At 37.2% G+C, this 21,351-nt stretch overlaps 1 protein-coding gene across 1 annotated transcript in view; it reads left to right on the top strand.

Moving 5' to 3' along the window:
* LOC140166678 (fibronectin-like) overlaps window positions 1-21,351 on the top strand; it is a 174,121-nt gene that overhangs the window by 143,560 nt on the left and 9,210 nt on the right. The window contains exons 7-9 of the mRNA XM_072190176.1: window positions 6,244-6,540; window positions 16,372-16,635; window positions 19,363-19,644. Of these exons, the coding sequence (XP_072046277.1) occupies window positions 6,244-6,540; window positions 16,372-16,635; window positions 19,363-19,644 (843 nt within the window). The remainder of the gene's footprint in view (window positions 1-6,243; window positions 6,541-16,371; window positions 16,636-19,362; window positions 19,645-21,351) is intronic.

The raw sequence follows: 21,351 nt of genomic DNA on the forward strand, positions 1-21,351 counted from the left end.
GCACTCAGCAGCACACTTTTTATTTATTGATGCAGCTCTAAACAGGTGCAGAACCCTAACCAGCCTACATGTAACCATCGCAGCCAGGATCAGCTATACATATTGGCCTGTTGCATTCAGGATATATCAAAAATGCTTATTCATCCTTTTTTTCTGAATTTTAAAGTATCCGTCCAGAACATTTGCACAAGTAGTAGAATGTAACAGATCTTCTCTTGGATTCCATCTTTAGAATCCCAATTATACCTATTATTTACAGGTCATAATATATTATTGCCATTTTGATCAGTGTGAAACAACATCGTATGCAGGGAATTTTGAGTTGCGAGTTCTACAGAATTTGATTGCCATTTGCACATGTTTCTAAAGCATTATCTGGTTCTTTGTTTCTTTAAGATTGTATAAGCCTGCTGACCCTCATGTACAGTGGTAGCACCTGAGGGAGGGGGCATGGAGTGGCAAATCCCCTACCCAGTCAGAACTCATGCCCCTCCAGTTATCACTTTTGTCAGCAATTTTGCACAACATTTTTAATTTTTACCCCTCTCCCAATTTATTTTGCTCCCAATACCCTCCCCCCCCAATATCTATGAAGAGTAGATAATTATGAGTTCATGAAATCCAAACAATATGCCTTTAATCACAGACTGTTTTTGTTCCTTCAAAAAAAAGTGGTATACCCATAAAACCAGAGGATGATTTAAGCACTACCCAACACCCCACTAGGTTAACTGTGCAGTGAGCAGAGCTGTATAAGTAACATGACACCACTGCTCTGCTATACTGCATAGACATGCATGGTAAAATTTGGAATTTGTACTGCTATATTTACAATAAAAACACTGTTAATTTGTTGTCGATTTCACATTTTATGTTATCTACAGAAGGTGTGCATTATCCTTCATACACACATCACTTTTGTTCTGAAATCAACCAAGTATAATAATGACACACACACAATTCTAAAATAACATCTTTTACACAGAGTTCAATGGAATTTGAAAAGTTAAGTGGCAGTTGAAACTCCGGTGATAACACTTTTGCACTGCATGATGGGGCTTCCTTAAATCATCCTCTGCATAAGAACAGTGACATTTATTGCACGTACGCTGTACAATCTTGATTCTACGCTCCAGTACACAAACCTTTGACTAGACGTGAATTGCCAGTGGGCAGATGATAGTATTGTTTATGAAAGCTACATGACAATGATACTGATATTGATAAGTACTTGGCTGCGTCTGTATGCGGATATACTCGCACAGTTAATGTTAAGTTGTGCGTGTGATAGTGAAAGATTTAAACAAGGGACTCTGTTGCTACCCAGCTGCAATGTATACTAAAATGATTTAAATGTTATGAAGGTGATATAAACACGTTTTGGTTTTGGTCAAAATGTTTTAAAGGGGCATTTCGTGATCCACAGCCTCATCCCCCACTTTTCCCCAAAAAGTTGAGATTTTTATATCACTGGAATACTCTGGCTACATAATGTTTATGTACAAAATATTTCTTGCAGATTAATTAGTTTAGCAAAGATATCGCGAAATTTGAATTTCGTTCTGGTGCACCAGAACGAAATTACAACGTATTGTCAATGGAGCAGTGTAATACACATAATCATGCGTAACTCGCAAATGCAAAATCGGAATCAACTGAAATGTTGGGAATATGCTTTTTCGTGGATATGTACTGAAAAATGTCATAAAAAGAGGATGCTAGGATCACGAAATACTCCTTTAATAACATGTTGGATGAAATACAGGTTATGAAACAAAACACTGCAGCAACATTTTAAAGATGTCAGAATGTTATTGTAAAATATTGATGGCAACATTTTTTCAAGCATAATACCGGGGCATAATATAGTCGTCAATGAAATGAAATTATGTTAGAATGTTTGCAGCAAGGTTTCAAAAATGTTTTTGAATGTTAATAATGTTTTATACCTTTATACGAGGGGCAGTCAGTATGTTTTAAGAGTGGACTCGTGACGTCATATGTGGATTGTTTTCATGGCATTTCTCAATGATTACATAAACACTCTACCTTTGTCTTTCAAACAACACATGTAAAAATTATATCATACACATGATTACGTAACAGCATTAGCATAAAATCAATATACTAGGGACACTGCCAAATCATGCAAAAAGGCGGGCCTTTTAAATTACAGCAAAGACATGTGTTTAAAATGTCCGAGAACAGAAAAAGTACAAGGGGCATAAGGCTAGTTTTTGGCAGGAATAAACACTAGGTCCTCAGTTTGCATTTGGTAAAATATGAGACTTGTCATTAAACTGTGGTGGAAACGGGACGTCTGGAAACTTCAACAACTTTAGGGCTTGAATGGAAGCAAAATTATTCTGCAAAAATGGCGTTAATGAAAAAGCAGTTATTACAAATGACATTAATTATCTCCAAAATGACACAGACTAAAATATAATGACTGGTCACGTGTGAGAGCTAGTACTCAGTGCGATGATAACTGGTGCAAATCAAACAATAATCTGCGCATGCGTAGGTAGGATGACCGATACAACATGGTGGAAATGCACGAAAATGACAAAATTCCATGTAAATAGGGCCTAAAATATTACAAAATGCTATGAAAATTTTAATTTTTATATTTATATGAATTTTTATGGATGATCTCAACCTGAAATGAACAGAAAAGTTTTAAAAATAAATTTCTTATTAAAACGATGGCCTCTCTCTCTGTACCACTACTTTTTGTATAAATGTAACAATGGTAGAATAACAGTTATATTTTAATCACAGATTCAAATATTTTCTAGGGAGACTCCCGTTTTAATTTTTTGTTTTTAGTCAACAGAACTGGCCAAAAAAATTAAATTTCCACGTTTGCTATTTTTGGCAATATCAAGATTTGTATAGAAAGAAAAGCCTTGCTTTTGTCAAAAATAAGACATATTTGACCATGCATTTTAAACAAACTAAAACCTTTAGAGCCCAACAAACATGGTTTAATGAACTGGAAGTTTGTGTTCTATTACTGTTCCAAAAGGCAGCATTCTCCATACTTTGATTCCCGAGAAAATATAGAAAATACAAGAATACCTCATTTCAGCCTCTTATTTCCCTTAACAAAAACGACTCAATTTCGCCAGGTGACTCTAGACCATTGATTTTATGCTAATGCTGTTACGTAATCATGTGTGTGATATAATTTTTGCAGGAGTTGATAGAAAGACAAAGGTACAGTGTTTATGTAATCATTAAGAAATGCCATGAAAACAATCCACATATGACGTCACGAGTCCACTCTTAAAACATACTGACTGCCCCTCGTATATCTGTAACCCTTTGTGTAACCTGACATTTAAATATTTTCTATAAAAGCATTTTGGCTGGTTTCTGCCCTCAGTTGTGGATCTTGAACATTTGGGGATGGGGTTGAGAGATGATGAGCAGTATTGACACCTGGTGGAATGGGGTGGTGGGACCGTGGTGGGCATTAAGAATATTAAAGGCAATCTTGTCTTGAAATGTGGGGGGGCATTGGGAAAAAGTGGCTTAAAAGAATTGGTCATTTTCCCAAACTGGGCCGGGGGGGGGGGGGGATATGGAGGCATATGTCAAAGTTCCCCTGTCAGAACTAAAGTCATGATAAATTCCAATGTTATAACCATTTATGAAACCAAGTTCCAAGTTGATATACAGACCAGTTTTTGAGATTATTGATGGAAACCGTTAGTTGTAGGTCAATACAAGGCATGGGCGTCAATCCCTGGGGAACGCCCCCCACCTTTCGGCAAAATGACCTACTTTTAAACAATTTTGGCCTGGTGTCCCCCACATTCACATTTCGGATTGGCGCTAATGATACAAGGTACCACTTTCTTGGTATGGATGACTATGTGGACTTTGTGTATTACTCACGTGTTAGGAAATAAGACATTATACTCACTAGTTTGATGTAAATGTTACAGAATTGAAAAAGCATTACTGGCTCTATAGCATGTGACATTTGTGTCTATACAAATTAAGGGACTGACAAGTTTAAGAACTACTTTCATACTCATAATACAATTATGTATGGTTTGTAAGAGTGAGTTGTTAACCCAAATCTTTACTACCTTTTTTATTTTCATAAGCAACCTCAATTATATTCGAGGTGCATTATACTGTCAGAAAAAAAGAGTTCTTAGCTCTCCTGTAGAACCCTAAAAAAAATCTGGAAAATTGAAAGAACCTTGAAATGGCTCTTTTGGGCCTTTACAGAACCTTGTCAGGCCTAAATTGGTTCGTCCTGGTCTTTCTGGAACTCTTTTGACCCTTTTATGGTCTACTTTTATAGGACAGCTCAAAAACTGTATTTAGGTTTTATTTTAACCCTTTATTCTAAGAGTAATTGTGACACGATCAAAGGGAATGAGTCGCATATCAGCCCTGGTCGAAAATGAGTTTAAAATATGTTTCTAATGAGGACATTTAGTCCTTTCAGAAACTGAAAACCCATCTTGATACGACTTTTCTTAAAGTTACGTTAATTTATCAATCATTAAAATCAAAATAATTTTAACATTTTCTTTGCCAATATCTCAAAATCAATAGCGACATCCGACTCATTTCCCTTGATCGTGTCACAAATGAGCACATCTTTTTTGGATGATATAGAATTGTACAGGAAAATTATCAAACTTAGACCATGTCCTGTTGTTTGATGACAGAAAGTTAAGTGTGATATGCATTTAGTACTGTATTGTAAAGTGGTATGGGGGTGTATAAGAGGATAAAATTGGAAAGCTTACAGATGTTGATGATGTGGGATAGTTGTAGGTCTTGACCTATAGGAATGCACTGGTTTATCTGAATTACTTAGTTTAGGATCAAAACAAAAACATGTTGTTATTACTGGAGTACCGTACTGGTAGCCAATGTGACCAATCACAGCAAAGAGGGCACCAAACTCATTTCTCTACATGCATTCCCAGCAAACACATAATGTTTTTGAAATTATTAAAAGGTTAGGAAAGGTATAACCTGTTTCCGGGACCTGTTTAAAACATTTTAAAAATGTGTTGTGTTTACTGATTCAATGATGCATATGCATAAGATGTGTCAGCCATCACTCGATCAGCATTACAATCATGCAAAAAGTAGAAATTAAAGGGGAAAAAACACATATTGGTGCAAAAAGCTTGGGCGCCAAGGTACAGCCCTTTGGTGGGCTATCCTCAATCACATTTGTGGCACCTGAGTGGCCTGTGGCACAAAACAGAACCTGGTTCTTCTTTCTTCCATGTTCTTTCGTCCTTCCCTTGCCAAAAAACACCCAGGCTTTAGGTTTAACATAATTGTCTTATTTATTAACTAACATGGTATACAAATTCTTAAGGGGATACTATACCCCTGTCCAATTTTGTGCCTATTTTTGCATTTTTCTTAAAAATTATAGCGCATTGGTGACAAGTAAGATATGTATATTATAGGGGCAAGGACTACTGCACTGGAAACTTTATTTCAGCACAGACAACAGTTGTGGAGTTACAGTCCAAAGTGAGGGAAACCAATATTTGATCAATAAATCAATAACTACTTGCCTTGAGTTGCTGAATTTTCAGGGCAGTAGTTGCAGTCCTTGCCCCTATAATATACACATTTAAAATCCTGGTCCTCGTTTACAAATCTTCTCACAAACAAACTCCGGATTACATTTCTGATATGCTTCATGAACAAACTGATACTTGAGACGCCTTCGCTCCACAACATCAACAACACTATTCATTGAACAAAGAACTCAACACAACATTCGCGGACAGGTCTTTCTCCTGCTATGGACCCCGCATCTGGAACAAACTGCCCAAACACATCAGAAATGCAGAATCCATTGTCATTTTTAAGAAACTGGTTAAACATCACCTGTTTGGAATTGCGTATAAGCATTAGCTTTCTTTGTTATTGTGTATATTTTGAATTCGTTTTTCTTTTAATTTGTTTGCATATGATGATCTTTGTATGTGTCCAGCGCCTTAGTGCAAGTTTTCTTGGTTTTAGGTGCTATATAAGTTTCAGGGATTGATTGATTGATTGATTGATTGATACATATCTTACTTGTCACCAATGTGCTATAATTTTTGTAAAAATGCAAAAATAGGCACAAAATTGGCCAGGGGTGTAGTATCCCTTAAAGACATCTAATATGATGTCAATTCATGCCAGATGATTACCAGTAAAATGATGAATATTTATTTTTACAATTTATTTGTTCTTTTACAGAGCTTGTAAAGCCCACCATAAACTTCACGCACACCAATGAAACAACTCTTGGCATAAACTGGGCATTTCCCCAACCAGTCATATTTGAGTACTACAATTTCTCCTACGCTCTTTTACCAACCAATTACACCACCTCATCTTCGCCTGGTAGCCATGGTGGCCGCATCGAGAGCATCCTGCCTCTTTGGCAAAATAACTTGAATCTGACGGATCTTACCCCAGGTGGGCGGTATGCTGTCCAGTTACAAGCTGTAGGGGAATTGACATCATCTATGGCACAGATGGTCAAAGGAACAAGTAAGTACCGTAATTTCCGGAATATATTAAAGCCTTACTGAATCAGATCTCACTAAATCTCACTATTAAAACCACTCTTTGTGCATGCATTGCACGTGACTTGATACCCAGGGAATCATTATAAATATATACAAGATGTGGTCAATTGCATGAAATACCAGATATAGCAACGAAATATATGGATTATGGAATAAACACCAGACAAGTACCAAGGATAGCCATTAAAAAGCCTCAATAAAATTGAGGCTTATTTCCATTGGGGTCCTTAATAAGACCTGGTTTAACTATGGCGATCAGTCCTAGGGAGAAGGAACTTTTTGGTATTTCCATACCTTATTCTATAATATTGTAGATCCTGTTAAGGGGTCGGTCACCTACTTTTGCACAGTATTTTTTGTGGGGGCTGAGAGCACATCAGACACACAAAGTTGCATTCTGAATACGATGAATATCCTGCTGAAATCAAATAATTTTGGATTTTTTTAATACAAATTTTCTGACAAATTCTTGAAAAATACTATTTTTGACATGATATGTACTAAAATGAATGTAGCTGGGATGAAAAGCCATTCATCATATGAAAATTTGACATTTTGTATTGAAGATATACATCCCCCCCCCAAAAGACCTAAAAAAAAGGGAGGAAAAGAAAAGAGCAAAAGGATCCTGTTCTAAGTTGAATATCCATAAGTTAAACCAGGCCTAATGCTAGACCTGGTCTAACTTGTTTTGCGCATATGGAATTTGAACATTACTTCTGGCTATTTCCACCAAGCCAGGCAAATGGAAGTTGCTGTTGTTGTTGCTGTTTTGTATTTTTTGTCAATAAATACTTTTTAATACAGTTGAACATAACCAGTGACCCTATTATCATCTGTGACTTCTCTCTAGTCTGAAGGGTTGCTAGTCCGAAGCTTAGGTTCTCTACTCTGAAGGGTCGCTAGCTGAAAACGAAATTACGTTCGCTAATCCAAAGGTTCTCTAGTCTGAATATAGAATAAGGGTTAGTGTTAGGGTTTAGGGTTAGGGTTAGCGAGTCTTATTCTATATCTGGACTAGAGAACCTTATATATGATTCGGACCAGCGAATCCTAGGACTAAAGAACCCAATATTCAGACTAGCGAACCTTTTTCAGAATTCGGACTAGCGAATGGTAAATCACGTGTTCGGACTAGCGAACATTCAGACCAAGGAGCCTTCAGACTAAGGAACCTGCGGATTAAAGGATTGTCGCCTTATCATCAAGTTGGGTTGGTTCACGTGATTGCTTAGTAAATTACTTAAGGGATGGGGTATGAAAGTTTGGACAGTATTTATTGTGGGACATTGGAGCACATCAGACATATCGAATTGCATTCTGAATAATGATTTTTTGAAATTCGCAATGTAATACACTGTGACATTTTATGGCAAATGATTAAAAATTGATATTTTTGATATTTAACAGTACTCGAGTAAACTTTATAAATCTGATGATTTATACTTAAAGTGTATGTAGGTGGGATGAAAAGCTGACGATCAATTGAAAATGTTGACCTTTCGTATTGAAGATATGGATTTTTTTCTAAAAACACCAACAAAATTTCGTCTTTTTGGGGAAAAAATCCATATCTTCAATATCAAAGGTCAAAATTTTCAATTGATCTTTGGCTTTTCCTCCCAGCTCTATACACTTTAACAATATATCATTACATTTATAAAATTTACTTCGAGGACTGTTATACAGGGTGTCCCCCCAAAAAAGAGGCCCCTCATTGCGCCTTCTTTTTCTCCTATTTTAGAAAAGTTGATCAAGTATATGTTGGTATGTAAAGAAGCCTTTACCCGTTAGCTTTAATAAACCGAAACAATTATTTCAATCGGCTCATAACTTTTGAAGATATGCCCTTTTAAAGAAATGTATCTGTTTTCACTCTGTCCACGGAGGAGGTTTGGCTACTTCAAAGATTGAAAAGTGCATATACCATGCATGAATATAAAACATTCCTCGGTGATAACTTTATAAAATAACAACTTTATGTTAGGGAATGGGCTTTACAGGTGGGCTTTTGGGTGATGGTCATTAATTTGGAAGAAATTGATGTGGGATGGGACCTCTTTTGCTATACTTGCAATTACTTACGTTTTTCTCGGTTATTTTATGCCTTTTTGTTTTATTATGTTTCTTACTAGACTTTCTTACTTTATTGTTTCTTGCTTTCTTTTTTATTGACAACATAAGTCATTTCTCATTCTTTTTGGAATAAAAAGTAGCACTGAAAAGGGCTGTTTAGTTTGTCTTTGGTTCTTTTGAAATGAGTTTACTGTGCTGCTTTGCCCTCTACCTGGTTGCCTCCTTGACGACTACAGGTTTCAGCCCTATAGTCCTCATTGCATCAATTGCGTTATGTACCAACCTTGTGAGCGGATACTTGCGAATATAGCAGTAATCGTTTGCAAAGATCTTGGATTTTGACACAAATGAAGAAATCAAATGGTGTGAGGTCTGGTGATCTTGCAGGCCACTCCACAGCATGACCCATCCCAACGAGTCTGTTTGCTATCCGTGGACAGAGTGAAAACGGGTACTTGTCTTTAAAAGGGCATATCTTCAAAAGTTGAGAGCCGATTGAAATATTTGTTTTGGTTTATTAATGCTAACAAATAAAGGTTTCTTTACATACCAAAATATATTTGATCACCTTTTCAGAAATAGACGAAAAAGAGGGCGCAATGTGGGGCCTCTTTTTTTTGGGACACCCTGTATATCAAAAATGTGAAAAATATCAACTTTTAATAATTTGTCATAACATTTGTATTATATCGCAAATTAAAAAAATGAAAATTATTTGATATCAGAAAGACATCTTTCGTATTCAGAATGCAATTCGATATGTCTGATGTGCTTTAATGTCCCACAAAAAATACTGTAACAAGAAATGTCTTTAAAAAGACAACACCATGGATGAAATTCATGTTTCATAATTTTACATTGACAAGTACTTGGAATGCTAGTAATTTTTTATGTGTAGCACATTCCAGATCCCTTGAAAGCACACATTGTGAACACAGTGACCAAGGAGCGAAAGTTTGTCCAGGCACAGGATCTTCAATTAGACCTGGGTGTCAAGATTTTAAGCCATAAAAAAGGAATGGGGAAGCTATAGGGTAAACAGGTACTACCAGTTGTCACTACTTAGCAACAGTCCTAAGATGTTACTGTTGTTGCATGGTGTTCATATAGCAAATTTGATCAATCAAAAGTGAGTCTGAAGATTGATCACTTTAGACCAACAATTTACGAGACGTAAAAGTTTTCGTAATTCCAGGGTTAAGACCAACCTTAACTGAGCCATGTCTAGGATAGCTAGTGGTTAGTATTTAGTTTTATAAGATTCATGAAATTAGGGGTAAGTGATATGTATTTCCTTCGGCCTGTCCTTAGGTTTCTTGTAAAATCTATAAATAATCTCCAGGAGATGCAACAATAAGGATGACATCATTGAAAAGGCTTTAAGAAAACTTAAGATCAAAACTAGGACACTACTTTATCACCTCGACGCCTCAGAGTGCTAAGCTCATTTCCCTTTTTCTGTTGGTGCACCCTGGGAAGGCAAAGGTATTCCCCTGATTATATTGAGTCATCCAGGGTCATTTATGTATGTACTGATCAAAGGTCTTTGACAGTGGCGTATGCAGGTTTTTAAACGTATGGGGGTACAGGACCGGGGTGGGGGGGGGGGTCTTCGAAAATTTGTGTACAGGGGTGTGCCACAAAGACTTTCGGATACTGACTTTCTCTATATCTACTTTTTACTGTTTTTGCTACCTATCAGTATACCAATTTTCAACAAAAAGCACCCAAATTTGCCATAATTGGGCACTTTAAGGGCACATTGGTCTCCACTGAAAACCCACCCACTGATATACCAAAATCGCTGAAAAGGTACCCCAAACCTGTGGCACATCCCTGTGTACCTTCAACCAGAGGACATAAAAAACTGCATTCCGCATTGGGTTTTTAACTTGGGAAGGGCTTTGAGACAAAATTAAGATGATTGAGCAAACTATCTTACATTTGTGTGTACTATTCATGATGTGCCAATCCCAAATGCAAAATTGTGTAACATGTATGTACCATTGCTGGTCAGCTCAGGAAGTTTGACCAGTTCGCCTTTCCTTACTGATCAAAGCTGCTTCAGTTTTGGGCATTTTGCCACAATTTGTAACATTGGGCTCCTGCATTGAGTTGATATTTGAATTTTGTTCTTCAATTTTTCAGTCAATTTTATCGCTGAAACTTGCATTGATTATTTGACCCAGCACACATTATCCTAGGCCATAATGCCACTAGCACAGTAAATAATTTGACCGACTGTAGTTATCTCAACTGATTGTGCGCCCACTAAAAATCCCTTATTTCCTGTCAAGATCATTCTTAAAATAGCTCAACACTTGGCAAAGTCAGGTGTAATATTAGCGATGAATTTATTTTCATTTTACAGGCCTATCTAACACCTAACATTCTAACATATGGCAATGCATTATGATGAGTAGACAATATTGCTTTGATTCTTCAAGGTCTGTGACCCGATCGACAGCCTCATCCCCCATTTTTATTCATCAAAACTGAGATATTGGTATCAGAAAGCTCATATTTTTCTCACTACCCCATGAAATTTAACGCTCGAGATATGTTTTGATTTACCATATTTTAGTATACCACTGGGCATTACAATTATGCAAAGAGTAGAAATCCGAGTAAAATTGAGGGCATCGCTGTGAAGCAAATCACGCATTATGGCTTTAATCTATTTTGAAGGTTTAATTGCATGCTTCAATTTCATTTTCTGTCACTTTCGTGTTATTGGGGTTTTTTTTAAATTTATTTTTGTGTGTTTTAGTTTTTTAGGGTTAATTATTTGTTTGTAGTTTGTTTGTTTTTGTCACTCTGTGCCCAAAGCACTAAAAATCTAAAAATGTAATAATTTATAAATATACATTAGATTTGCTTCAAAAATACCAAATGACTCATTGAGTTTAGATAACATCACACCTTATATTACATTGGACTGAAGCTATTTTAGAAATACGGTAATACAAAAAATATTTTGAAGTGTATTCACGCTTAGATATACCTAGTGTTTCATTGCACCTACTTCCTGCTGTATGCTGACTAACAGCGTGTTTATACTGAGCACCTCGCATTACCGCGAATTCACCTTCACCCGCATTTCAATCCTCTCGCATTCACTGGGTCGTTTCTACTGCGCTGTTAATGCAGGGTAACAATTCACTACCCACATATTTAGTAGGGAAGGCGGAAGTCCAGCAAATAGTTTTTGTGACCTTTCAAGGTCAAATTTTGAATGTTCACACTGTATTGTGATAGGCTAACTTCCGGTGTCACCCGCAAAATCGTCACCCGTACTGTTTCTACTGCGAACGTTACCGCGTATTAACCACTATTAACCACCTCAATAGGTGGTTGACGGATTCACTCGCATTACCGCGCATTAACCTTCACCCGATCTGTTTCTGCTGGGGCCGTTACCGCGTATTCCTCGCATCACCCCGAATTCACTCGAATAAACCCGCAACCGTCTGCTCAGTAGAAACACGCTGTTACACATCCCTAGTGACATCAGCACAATGATTAAGGTTATTAATTATTTTAAACTGTTGTGATTTGGTAGTTCACAGCATCTTACGAATGGTAGTGAGCTTTGGCAAAAACTGCATTGCTCAATTCATAGCGAAGCGTGTAGAAGAATTAAAATATCACAGATATATTTTATAGGTGCTGCGGTTCTTGAGTTACGTTGTAAAGAGGGCTGAAACAACAACACTTTTGTAAAACGTACATAACTAGTTAACAACAATAAATTAAGCAAGTTTGCAAAGTATACGATTTGTAAAATGAACTTTTGCAAAACATCAAGGTGTTAATTTTCAATAATATATTGATCTAGATAATGAAAATCGATTTTTAGGTTGCTTCGACCAACAATACCTCGTCTACCCTTAAAGGGACAGTACAATGTATTAAGCCATATTGTAACATTTGATGAGGAAGACGCCCTCAATGTTCTTTGAAATTCTCTTTTCTACACAATTGTAATGTAAGAAAGAATTAACAGTTTAACCAACCCAAAGTGTTACAATTAAACATGACAACAAATAAACACAATTCCCAACCGGCACACAACCCAACTTGAAAAAAAAAAAGCAAGGGAATGTGCTGGCATGGGAATCGAACCCACAACCTTCCGATCTCTAGACGGACGCCTTATCCATTAGGCTACCAGCTCCCACTGATAAACGGTGGTTAAAGCTGGGTCTAATGTTATAGCAGTCATGGTATACAATACACACAAACAAATATTACGCAAGTACACAAGTGAAGGAGATCATTACTGATGCTTAATCGTTTCCCCAGTATAATTATAAGTAAAGTAGGTAATGGGGATACGCATCCTGCACAAGAACAAATAAACACAGAGGGGAACAATTGCTCGCTACAAGAGGAAACTGAATATATTTAATAAGAAAGAATTAACAGTTTAACCAACCCAAAGTGTTACAATTAAACATGACAACAAATAAACACAATTCCCGACCGGCACACAACCCAACTTGAAAAAAAAGCAAGGGAATGTGCCGGCATGGGAATCGAACTTGTAATGTACTTTATTAAAAGAACATAACCTGTAAAAATCAAGACTTAAAGGAGTATTTCGTGATCCTAGCATCCTCTTTTTATGACATTTTTTCAAAATTTCAGTTGATTCCAATTGTGCGTTTGCGAGTTATGCATGATTATGTGTATTACACTGCTCCATAGACAATGTGTTGTAATTTTGTTCTGGTATACCACAACGAAATTCAAATTTCACGATATCTTTGCTAAACGAATTAATCTGCAAGAAATTTTTTGTACATAAACATTATGTAGCCAGAGGTTTCCAGTGATATAAAAATCTCCACTTTTTTTTGAGAAACGTGGGGGGGGGGATGATGCTGTGGATCACAAAATGCCCTTTTAATAGGGTGCTGTAGTTTTGTCAAAATCTGAGATTTTGAATAAATCGCAGGAAATCGATGATTGTTCCTTTAATTCATCATTTCTATTCTGGTGATTGTGTCACTGAAAGTGAAAGTAGTAAACACATTAATCAAGGTCTTTATCAGTTAAAACAGACTCAAATCATAGGATCTACATGCTCAACTGTACATGATGAATAGGCTTCGAAAATAGTGCCTAACTTCAGGAGTAAACATCCTGTAAAGAATACAGTTAATTTGTCAACTAATTGTGGTACTTCGATATCCTGATAGGCGTGTCAGTGCATGGTTGTAGGCCGAATGATTTTGTCAAAAACTTAATGAAGGAAAATATCTTAACCATATCCTACTCGGCATAATTTGTGATCGGAGTGCCACCTCAATATAAGCTAAGGTAGCTTATTTAGGGTGATACAGTAACATTTGCTGAAGAGGACACCCTCATTTTTTTTTAAATTCATATTTTTTGATGGAAATGTTACAGTATTGATTTAAGGGCGCACCATTAGATTTCCAGTAGATGGCATGGGAGTTTATTGAAAAAAAAAAAACTTTGCCCACAAGTGAACAAAAAAAAAAATTTGCCAAAAAATTTTGCCTTCCTGATTAGTAAAAAAAAAAAATTTCCCTACCCAAATCTGTATAAAGGTATACATTAAATTTTTTTTAAAAAGATGTAGCAAAAAGAACCATTCTGCCGCCTTTGACGGTGAAAAAATAATAAAAAATTCCACCTGACCCAAACTCCCATGCCCCCCTGAGAATCAACAAATTTTATACAAACTTGCCTCAAAGAGTGGACATTTTGCAATTTTGGATCTTTATGCCCCCCCCCCCGCGCCATCACTGACTATACCCGGAGAACCGCTAAAAGCAAGTGACCGCTGCACCCCGGTTAAGCAGTTCTCTGGATATAGCCAAGGTATATGGCATGGTTTTTTGGATTGCCACCGAAGGCCCTAGCCCCAGCATCAAATCGCAGCAAATTGACTTATTGAAAGCAACTTTGTCGTTAGCCACGACTGGACGCTGGTAGTGATTGCTCAAATTCTACAAGTGTTTGATCACTAATTACACACTGTGTGTGCTAGTTGATACTGGCTTATGGATGAGAACGCAAGTTTTCAATTTTGTATAACCCTAACCCTACCCGTGGCTTTTTTGCTATCGGAAGGGAAAGAAGAAACGAAAAAGGAGAGAAGATGAGGAGAAAAGTCACTTGGCACCCCCGAGATTTGAGCCTGGGACCCCTCGCATGCCACGCAGAAGATCCCCAGCTTGTAGCCACACAGGTGCGTTGGCCAACCAGCGATTCCCTGGGTATATATGACTTGGGCTGATTGCGTCATCAAGTCACATGGAATGATGTACGCAGAGCGGTTTTAATAGTGAGCTTTAGTGAGACCTAGTTGGGTTAGGGTTAAGGAGGCCTAAGTCTAGGAAAAACATGCATATTAACCCTAACCCTACCTGTTTAATGAATGCTCACATGGAGATAACACTACTGAATGCAGACAGTACAGATAGATTTATGATCTTTTCCGCTTCATGACATTTACATTGGCATGTACAGAATATCCCGAAAGTATCTATGACTAATAATTTTGTTTGGAAATGTCTAAAAATATACATGTAGGCAAGGTTTCTTTTGTGACTTCATGCTAAATTATGTCAGTTCACATTCATTTTAAGTGTGGGCAGTGATGTTATATAAAATAGTCTCAAAATATTTATTAACCCTAACCCGCCTGTATACTACAAAATAGTACTACTTGATATATGCGTTGTTCTTGCGTGCATCCCACGTGGTGTGATGACGCAATCACCCTAAGTGATATATAGGCACGGTTTCGCTGGCTAGCGAAGCCCCAAGACCCGTGGCAAAGTGTCGCCGACCTAGTGCTTGGCATGCAAGGGGTCTCGGGTTCGATTCCCACCCAGAGCAAACAACTTCTTTCTTTCTTTTCTCTCTTTATTCTTTCCCTTCCCTTTGCCAAAAGGCCCTTAGGGGGTTAGGGTTAACATAATGGGGTAAAATAATATTGATGTTTTTAAGAGCATAGGAAAAATTTATGACATTTTTAACCCCTCGCTCCCGAACGAAACTAGTTTTAGTTTATGGAAAACAAATAATAAAAAATAAATCCTTTGGTTTGTTCTCTTAATTAAGGTTAATTTTTCAATGCACACAAATTCTGAAACAATATTGTTTTTTTGTAATAAGCAGTGCCCTTTGATTGGTTTGGTTCAAAAGTGAGGAGCTGGAATTCTTTTGTTTCATCCCCTCTTTGTTCCAACTTATAATTTCAGGTTGTAACCATGAATGAGTATTACCATAAAGGTTCACCTAATGGCGCTATAAGTTCCCCCCGGGGGGTTCCCTTGATATAAGAGGGATTTTAAGCACAACCTAAAAGTGCCCTCCCGTAAAATTCCCAACAGCAAATAAGGGCACGGATCCTAAATTCTTGTTGGGATTTCAGAGGAGGGAGTTCTCTATTTGCATATGAAATTTACCCCAAGGCAAAGGAGCCAAGTGTGCCATTAGGCGATTCTTTACGGTATTGTTACATGGTTTACTCTAAGATCCACCATGATATTGTGAAAAGCCACATATCTTGTAGATTATGTAGACATTATTGTAGAATGATGATAGAAATCTTCGAGAAATTGAGACTGCCCAGAAAAATTGTCCTACAATCATCCAAAACATGCAATAAATGATCAAATTTAAGAATATCATTGAGTAATGAACTAACAAAAAGGTTTTTTTTCTTTTTCTTCAGGACCAGAGAGACCATCTGGGGTGAAGGTACTCAACTTTGATGCAACCTCCATAGAACTAGGCTGGAATCAGACCTTCATAGACCATGTAGAATTCTTTCAGATCAACGTCCGCTCTATGAGGACCGGAAACATAAGAGAGGTGAAATCACTGGGGCCATTCAAAAAGATAAACAATCTATTACCAGGTGATAACTACAGGATATGGATCAGGACTGTGAGTTATGGGGAGGAGAGTAGGGCTGCATTTGTAGAACAAAGAACAAGTGAGTATATAAACTGGGCTCAAGAAGAAATTTATAATTCTTCACAAGGTCGTATCTTAAAATCCTGTCCATAAAAATGAACCAAAATTACATATGCACAGGATGACTTCAATACTTTCTTCTAAACACATGTCAGTAACCAAGGAGTTGTCCAACTGACACAACAGCAAAATGCACTGACACAGAACAGCTTCTTGGACCACATTCACAGGCGAATAATCGGCACCCAGCAAAAGAAATCTGTGAGAATGCTTGCAAGATCCTTACACTTGTGATAATTTCCAAAGAGTAAGTGGAACGGTGTTGAATGGAGCTACTTCTGCTTTTCACACACTTTCTTCAAGAAATGGGTCTTGTTCCGCACTATTCCACTTACTCACATATTTTTTTGTGTTAGGTGCTTATTATTTGGATGTGAATGTGGCCCGGGAAGCTGTTCCATGTCAGTGCATTTTGCTGTTGTGTCAGTTGGACAACTGTTTGGCTACTGACCAGTGTTTAGAGTATAGAGTATAATTTGTAGTAATCATGTGTGCAGTTTTGGTTCATTTTTATGGACAGGATTTTAAGATATGGCCTTGTGAAAAATTATTTATTTCTTTTTGAGCCCAGTTTACATCTTGGTCCCCATAGGATGCTGTCTCTTCTGTCCACCAGAATGTTTTTAGATTTTTAGGCCTTTTTTGGCCATTTTTGAAAATTTTATCAAATGTTTTCACCTTGGGCTCCTTTATTAAAAATGCTGGCTATGCTTATACGTAATAATTATGACAGATAAATAGACATTGCGTGTTGTATAAATGAAATATCAATTCTACATGGAGGGAGCGGCCTATCTGCATTTAGACTGCTTAGTGTCATGTGTAGCTGCCATGTGTATGTAGATGAGTACAATTTACTGTATTACATACTGCCATAGGGCAGCTATTGCACTTGCCCACTTCTGGCACTCCACAGTTGATTTGTCCATTGCTAGGACACAAAGCTGATAAACGGCTCCCTCTATTTATAATTAACTTTACTTAATTGGCTGTGAGATATTTTCGACAGAATAAAATCATACATGTTTAATTGGCTAGCAGATCAACCATGAGCTGTTGTGGCATGTGGTGGTGACCACATGTAATCGTGAGTGCTCACTGGTTCAAATCCAAATGGTTCTGATTTTTTCTCTCCTTTAGGGACTGTGCAATAATTATGAGCCCTGGGGGCGGGTAAAATTGGGGGGGGCAAGAAATTTTTGGCCAGCCGAAAGGGGGGGAAAGCAATTTTGGCAAGCCGAGAGGGGGGAAGAAATTTTTGGCACACATTCATGCGGCGCCTCTTTACTCAAACGCTCTAAAAAGGCTTAGGAAAACAGTACGGAAACGCTTAAATATGCAAATTTATATATAGTGCCAGTTTGCCTTTAATGAAATATCAAAGTGGAAATTGAGATATGATGATTCATAAGCTTATACATTAGTCCTGTCCACACTCCACACGGAGGATTATTTGCTCGAGCACTGCGTTTCTCGAGCACAGACTCTGGGAAATCTGCCGTCTGAACGCTTTCGAGGATTCCAGTCCTCGAGTTTTTCTCCAAATTTATCCCCAAATTTATCCCCTAGAAATTTAGGGGATTTCACAAGTTCCCCGAGTGATGCTGGAGCTCTACTGCCGTGTGAACGATTCATTTTGCGATTCTCAAGCACTGAGATTGACCTGTGACCTAATTTTTTTTTAATGATCTATTCTTATATCTCCGATTTCATTCACTTTATATAGCCTACATCTCTTATATTTTATACTATTTCAATTTTCAAATACCAAAGTAATTGTCTACCAATACCAACTAAAGCTAATTTATTAATTACTTATGAACTTTCACGAAGTTTCATCTAGGCCTATAACATACTTCTCTGTCTTATTAATTCCCATTAATTCATACACTTTTAGCGTCTCTGAATACAGGGACTGGAGCCAACCCCATTATGATTTAGCTTGCGGTTGTAATTCTAAGGCTGACGTCATCAGGCATTGCGAAACTCGAGGATTACAGGCCTCGACAGAGTCGTGTGGACACGCACTCGGGGATTGACTTGGGAATCGCAATCTTCGAGCACGCCGATCCTCAAGGATTCTTTGAACGTCTGAACAAGGCTATTAAGTGATGCTTATATATTTGTATGCTGACCATAAAGAGATATTTGCAGTGAATTGATTTATGGCTAATTGCTAAATAATTGACCATAAAATAAGAGTCTAGAAGGAAATCCCTATTCATACAATCTTTCATAATATTTCATGCTAGAACTGAAATGCTTATGCTGAAAATATTGCACTTTTAATACTCATTTTTTCTCTCTTTGGCTAATAAATATTTTCTATTGTATGTAAATTAGATAAATAAAGAGTTTCTGTATTTTTATTGTTTTCATCGCATTGGTAAGTGATCCGATTTAATGGCAAACTGGTGGGTGGGCAAGAAAAATATGGGTAGGGGGGAATCCCCCTGTAGCGCTGCCACTGAGCATCTCTTTATTTGCAGGAAAACAATCATGATGGTTCAAGAATGGGTGGTGGCATTCAGATAACTTCAGTGTTTCATATACTATATTTCAGAGCTCCAAGTTTTGTACTCATCAACATATTCAAACACTTTCTGCCACCATCAACAACAGTTGATATTGCATTAGCTGAACTTTAAAATTTTAATAATATTTTTGTTAATTTTGTTTCTGATAGAATTAAAAGGACCTATGACCGTCAGTGTGAATGCGTACACAGACACCACAGTAACCATCAGATGGCACATTCCACACAACAACGTTGTCACCGACTGGACGCTGTGGTGCGAAGGTCCCGGTTGCAACCTCGAATCAGCCGATACGTACATCTACCTGAAATCCCGCAAGACTCGCGGCCAGCACACCTTTGAAGGCTTAATTTCGGGAGAGAAATATCAGTTTGTAGTGAACGTGTGGAGTGATTTAGAGAACTTGGAAGGAAGCGTGTTCCAAACTACAGGTAAAGAAAATTGAGTGGCAATTTCCTGATTTATGACTATTTATGAAAAGTTTATGTTTAATATGTCTAAAATGGTGGCATATATATGTAATTGCTGCCTTTGGGTTCATTTTTGTAGACAGACATGCAGGCAACAATTTATTTTTTCAGTTTCAATTTTTCTCTAAAATCAGACTTTAGTGTCTTTTAGGCATAGACATTTAATTGATTTGGGAACATTTGAGATGAAAAAGATCATACCATTGGGTTATATGACAAGTCAAAAGTTGATAGTCTGCTTGTATGACATACTTTTCCTTTATCTGATTTTATAAACTGCTCTGAAATATTTTTGGAGACTTACTGAGAAATTTTCATCCTGAAGAATCTGCTAAACATTTGAATAAGAACATCTTATAGTTTTAAAATATTAAACAACATTTATTGTCCATAAGCTCAGAAGGTGTCAAACTAGTAAAACATGTCTTTGATCAGTTTGCATGTGACCATCATAATCACAACAGTGATGTGATCAAGCAAAATGAGTCCCGATATAGAAAATATTGATTTTGAGATATAGCTAATAATCATGCGCATATTTGGGGGGCTTTGGGGGCATCAGCCCCCGGGGTAAAAGCAGGGGGCGGCCAAAACGAAGGGGCGGCAGAAGAAGAAGGCGGCAAAAAGAATTAGTAAAGAAAAAAGGGCGGAAAAACTTGAAAATGTATAAAAAAAATTAACTATACATCAAAATGTGTTGCTTTTAGGGCGCTATCGCCTATAATCCTTTTTTTTTTAAACTTTGAGAATGGCTTTTGAAGAATTTTGATTGACATCAGAGTCATTTAGCTTGATTATAATAAATATAAAAAAACCAAAACCAGATCATTGATTTGCCTTATGTTAATGCTACACATGTTAGTGCGTATCTTTGCTAGCACTTTCATATTTATTATCCCAGGTCTAATCAGTATTAAATTACACACCAAATCCTCCCCTCCCCAAAAAATACCACCATCCAACCAAAAACAAACCTCTTACAAAATGGTGAAAAAACGACCCTCCCAACAAGACAGAAATGCTCACATAATGGGCTATTCCATTTCACATCCACACTACCCCTTTTGAAAATTTTGGGAATATCTTCCACAAGTGGAGTATGTTTGTCAAATATAATTGGTCGGAATTAATCATTTTGAAACCCATTCTCCCCCTGTTTTATGGCTTTACCTATATCTTTCACAATATAATAATAATAATTTATATGGAATAGCCAAATTCATATCAGTCTTAATCAATTCACCTGCCCTATTTATGATTTTTATTATATGGGTACGATTCCTGCCTCTCCCTACTTTTACACTTCCTTAGAAGCTCAACTTAGATATCCGGATGTTTGGAAGCATATGCCATATTCGGCATGGGCAGAGGTCTTGTCAATTGATTCTCAATGAATTGGGCTGTTCCATTTAAAATCTACACTACCCCTGTGGAAGAATTTGAAAATATCTTCTACACTGGGGGAGTATGAATTTCAAATGGAATTAACACATTAGCAGGTCCATTTGAAACTCATTCTCCCACAGAGGAAGATTCAAGTTGAATCTTCCTCAGAGGGTGTATGAAATTCAAATGGAGCTGCCTAATGTGCTTATTCCATTCGAAATTCATACTCCCCTGTGGAAGATATTTCCAAAATCCTCTACAGGGGTAGTGTGGATTATATAT

Source organism: Amphiura filiformis, chromosome 12, assembly GCF_039555335.1.
Source record: "Amphiura filiformis chromosome 12, Afil_fr2py, whole genome shotgun sequence".
Classification (NCBI taxonomy): Eukaryota; Metazoa; Echinodermata; class Ophiuroidea; order Amphilepidida; family Amphiuridae; genus Amphiura; species Amphiura filiformis.